General features: G+C 49.8%; 1 protein-coding gene across 1 annotated transcript in view; it reads left to right on the forward strand.

The window, feature by feature from the left end:
- The window catches only part of hpn (hepsin), an 11343-nt gene extending 8340 nt beyond the window's left edge, over positions 1-3003 (forward strand). The window contains exons 4-6 of the mRNA XM_048620603.1: positions 139-281; positions 1043-1207; positions 1555-3003. Coding sequence (XP_048476560.1) covers positions 139-281; positions 1043-1207; positions 1555-1593 — 347 coding nt within the window. The 3' untranslated portion in view covers positions 1594-3003. The remainder of the gene's footprint in view (positions 1-138; positions 282-1042; positions 1208-1554) is intronic.
- The last annotated feature ends 1936 nt before the right edge of the window (positions 3004-4939 follow it).

Below are 4939 nucleotides of genomic sequence, written 5' to 3' on the forward strand. Positions count from 1 at the left end.
TTCCTGCTCCTCTGATGCTGCTTGGCCTGCTGTGTTCATCCAGCTCTACACCTTGTTATCTCAGATTCTCCAGCATCTGCAGTTCCTGCTATCTCTGACCCTGGGTAAACTCTGTGTGTGATCTGGTTATTTCTTTAGGTGTTCAGTCTGACGTGCTACAGGAGGCTTATGTGCCCATTATTACCAATACTCGCTGCAACAGCCCTGAATATTACCACAACCAGATCACCCCAAGCATGTTCTGTGCCGGTTACAATGAAGGGGGTATTGATGCTTGTCAGGTCAGTAATCTGTGCAATTTGTGTGTAGCTGGTCGTTAAGGCCAATGATTCGCGTTTAAAAATCGAAACAACTCCCCTCCCAGGAACAACACTCCTCAACATCAGGACCTACCCAGACTGCAAAACCCAAAAGTTCCCCCACCCCCACCTCCCCAAAGTGTTGAAATGTGGCACCCAATCTGCACACAGGAAGCTCCCACACACTCTGCAACGTGAGAGCGACACGGGGTAGTCTGTATCCTTTTTCTCGCGGTCGCCTCAGTTGAGGGAAAGATATTGTCCTGAGGAGAACCTCCCTCCCCGCGCTCGCCCACAGCTTCTTCCAAATTGGGAATGTGGGTTTGCTGCAGACACCACACTGCCCACCAACCTCCCCCACCTCTCAAAGAGGCAAAGGAGGGTCTATGTTTACAAGTGGAAGACTGACCCCCACCCCCACCCCCACCTCCTCCCCCGACCAGTGCGGCGCTCCCTCGGCGCTGACCCTCCGACAGTGCGGCGCTCCCTCGGCGCTGACCCTCCGACAGTGCGGCACTCCCTCGTACATTTTCACGATTAATTTGACTCTCGAGCAACGGGGTGTGTTAAAGTGGAAACACTATAAGCATGTTGTCAGAAAGCATCCCTCAAGGTGATGACCTTGTTTTTTCTCTCTCTCTGTCTCTGGCTCTGTCTGTGTGTGTCTCTCTCTCTCTGTCTCTCTTTCCCCCCCCCCCCCCCCCCAATCCCTTCACTCACTCTCCCCACACCCCCTCCCTCAGGGAGACAGTGGTGGCCCCCTGGTCTGTGAGGACACTCTCTCCAATCGAACGAGGTGGCGTCTCTGTGGGATTGTCAGTTGGGGAACGGGCTGTGCGATGGCCAACAAGCCAGGAGTTTACAGTCGAGTCACCCGCTACCAGGAGTGGATTTACCAGGCCATGCAGGTAGGGGGCTCAGGGAGCCCAACTCCATCACCTGAGGGGCTGACAGTAAAGCTCCCTCTACACTGTCCCCCCCATCAAACGCTCCCAGGGACAGGGACAGCACGGGGTTAGATACAGAGTAAAGCTCCCTCTACACTGTCCCCCCAGCAAACACACCCAGGGACAGGGACAGCACGGGGTTAGATACAGAGTAAAGCTCCCTCTACGCTGTCCCCCCAGCAAACACTTTGAGTGTAATTGTTGAAATCCCCCTCTCAGGGGGAGAGGGGAGAGATGTGTCTGTATTAGACCTAACTTGTGCTCCTCCTGGTCACAATCTCTGACTTCTTTTTGTCTTAACTCTGCAGATCTACAAGAACAAGGGAGGGATCTACAGTTTGGATTGAAGGAGCGTTTTGAAATGCGGGATATCAGGGGTGGGAGCAGCACTTTCCCAGGGATATCTTGGTGCTACGGGAAGTTTCCAGCCTTCAGCAATATTTTTATATTTTGGGAAAATGAATGTACTTTTTAAAAATAAGCCCAAAAAACCCACTGACTGGAGCAATGTTTCAGGAGGGAGTACTTGCTGTTGAATGTTTTCACTCTGATCTTGAGCTGAGGTTAGAATTCTCCGTTGAAAGAGCCAAGTTAGGAATTTAATCAGACAATGGTCACTGCAGCTGCCTTATGAGATGGTGTTCAGATGGGTTTCACGTGTCTGGCCTCGCTGCTGAGGGGTTGAAATTTATTTCTGGGGATTTTCTGCTTTGGCACAGGGTAACTTCAGTGTAGCTCTCATGGATTTTAATGTTTTTAAACAGAACATTGTCTTCCCTTTTTTGTCTTTTTTCAGTTGTTCATCCTCCTTTCATTTATCTACCATGTGACTTCTCAGTTGGGATGGTCTTATATTACAGGGTGAGGGGGGGGGTTGGGCTGAACCAGATGGGTTTTGGGGTTTTGTTCACTTCCTCACCAACCTCCTACACAAATGACAAATACCCCCACCCACCCTCCAATGTCTCTGCACTGTTCTCCCTGCTCAGTCTGGGACCTTATTTTTTTGTTTCTGACTGTGTGTGTGTGTGTGTGTGTGTGTGTGTGTGTTTAAAAGCTCATTTGCTGTAGTCTGGGATCTGTGAATCAGATAGTTACTGGGTGAGTTTTTTTGAGCCTCATCTATGCTTTTTGTCCTCCCAACACTAATCCCACTCTCCCCCCTCACTCCGCGCTCCCTTTTAATATCCCACCCAGTCTAATCCCACTCTTCACCCCCACCTTCTCACTCCCCGCACCCTTTAATATCCCTCCCAATCTTCCTGTGCCTTTACCCCTCCCAGTCTATTTTCTACCCCCCCCGCCCCCCATCACTGGGACCCCCTTGGACCTGGGACTTGGCCTGTTGCTGTTCAGCGTCGATCCTGTCCCACTACAAGCTCCCACCCTGAAATCTCATCCCAGTGCCCCCTACCCTGAGGAATCTGTTTCTTCCCCTCCAGTGTGGCCACACAATGAGAGAAATCGGGCTAGCTGCGTTTTAAAAGCCCACGTTAAATCAAAAACGCTGCTTCTTAAATATTTATTCGTCGACTTAATGCTCAATGGAGATGTACCATCAATTGGTTGATTGTGGTAATTGTTCAAATGTTTTATATTTGCACAGGAATAAGGCAAAGATGGATAAATTTCCTTCCTCTGTGTATTGTCTGAGAATTGCTTGTTCATTGTATTTGTATATTGACTGTGTATTTAAAATTGACAAGCTTTGTTGTAATTTTGTTGTGATTTTTAAAACACTCTCTCTCTGATTTGAACATTCTGTCTCTAGTTTGCAGTCTCTGTTTAAAAAATGCCTCCTGCTGTTGTCCTATTCATATTTTTTTTTTAGGGATGTTCTGATGTTTTACCCTTCACTGCCCAAAGAGAGTCCAGGCAAAGTGGGTATATATAATGCCCCCTCTCCAACTCTGCCACCGCACCCCGGCCCCCCCCCCCAGCCTCTCTGTAACAACCCCTTCCAGATCAGATCTAAGCTATACATTCCTGCCACATCCAATTGTGGATGGTGGTGGACAATTAAACAGCTCACTGGAAGAGGAGGCTCCACTAATATCCCCATCCTCAATGATAGAAGAGCCCAGCACATCAGTGCAAAAGATAAGGCTGAAGCTTTCGTAGCAATCTTCAGCCAGAAGTGCCGAGTGGATGATCCATCTCAGCCTCCTCCAGTGGTCCCCAGCATCACAGATACCAGTCTTTAGCCAATTCCATTCACTCCACGTGATATCGAGAAACGGTTGGAGACACTGGATACTGCAAAGGCTAAGGGCCCTGACAACATTCCGGCAATAGTACTGAAGACTTGTTCTCCAGAACTTGCCGCTCCCCGAGCCAAGCTGTTCCAGTACAGTTACAGCGCTGGTATCTACCCGACAATGTGGGAAATTGCCCAGGTATGTCCTGTACATAAAAAACAGGACAAATCCAACCCGGCCAATTCCCGCCCCATCAGTCTCCTCTCCATCATCAGGAAAGTGATGGAAGGTGTCAGTAACAGCGCTATCAAGCAGCATCTGCTCAGAAATAACCTGCTCACTGATGCCCAGTTTGGGTTCCGCCAGGGCCACTCAGCTCCTGACCTCATTACAGCCTTGGTTCAAACATGGACAAAAGAACTGAATCCCAGAGGTGACTGTGACAGCCCCACTTGACCTCAAGACTGCATTTAACTACATGTAGCATCAAGGAGCCCTAGAAAAACAGGAATCAATGGGTATCAGGGGACAAACGCGCCGGTGGTTGGAGTCATACCTGACACATAGGAAGATGGTCGTGGTTGTTGGAGGTCAGTCATCTCAGCTCCAGGATATCTCTGCAGGAGTTCCTCAGGGTAGTGTCCTTGGCCCAACCATCTTCAGCTGCTTCATCATGACCTTCCCTCCATCATAAGGTCAGAAGTGGGGATGGTCGCTGATGATTACACAGTGTTCCGCACCATTCATGACTCCTCTGATACTGAAGCAGTCCATGTTCTAATGCAACAAGATCTGGACAATATCTAGGCTTGGGCTGACAAGTGGCAAGTGACATTCATGCCACACAAATGCCAGGCAATGACCATCACCAATAAGAGACAATCTAACTACCACCCCTTTACATTCAATGGTGTTCCCATCACTGAATCCCCCACTATCAACATCCTGGGGGTTATCATTGACCAGAAACACATCTGGGCCCACCACATAAACACAGCGGTTACAAGAGCAGGTCAGAGGCTGGGAATCCTGCAGCGAGTAACTCCCCTCCCGACTCTTCCCCCCACCCCTCCTCCACCCAGTCCTATCCCACCATCGACAAGGCACAAGTCAGAAGTGGGATGGAATACTCCCCACTTGCCCTGGATGCGGGCAGCTCCAACAACACTCAAGAAGCTGCATACCACAAACATCCCACTCCCTCCCCCACCGACGCTCAGTCGCAGCAGTGTGTACCATCTACAAGATGCACTGCAGAGACTCACCAAGGCCCCTCAGGCAGCACCTTCCAAACCCACGGTCACTTCCATCTGGAAGGACAAGGGGCAGCAGATACATGGGAACACCACCCCCTGCAAGTTCCCCTCCGAGCTCCTCACCATCCTGACTTGGGAAATATATCAGGAACAAAAACAGAAAGTTGCTGGAAAAGCTCAGCAGGTCTGGCAGCATCTGTGAAGGAAAAAAACAGAGTTAATGTTTCGGGTCCCAGTGA

The sequence above is a fragment of the Rhincodon typus genome, chromosome 47, assembly GCF_021869965.1.
Source record: "Rhincodon typus isolate 14 chromosome 47, sRhiTyp1.1, whole genome shotgun sequence".
NCBI lineage: Eukaryota > Metazoa > Chordata > Chondrichthyes > Orectolobiformes > Rhincodontidae > Rhincodon > Rhincodon typus.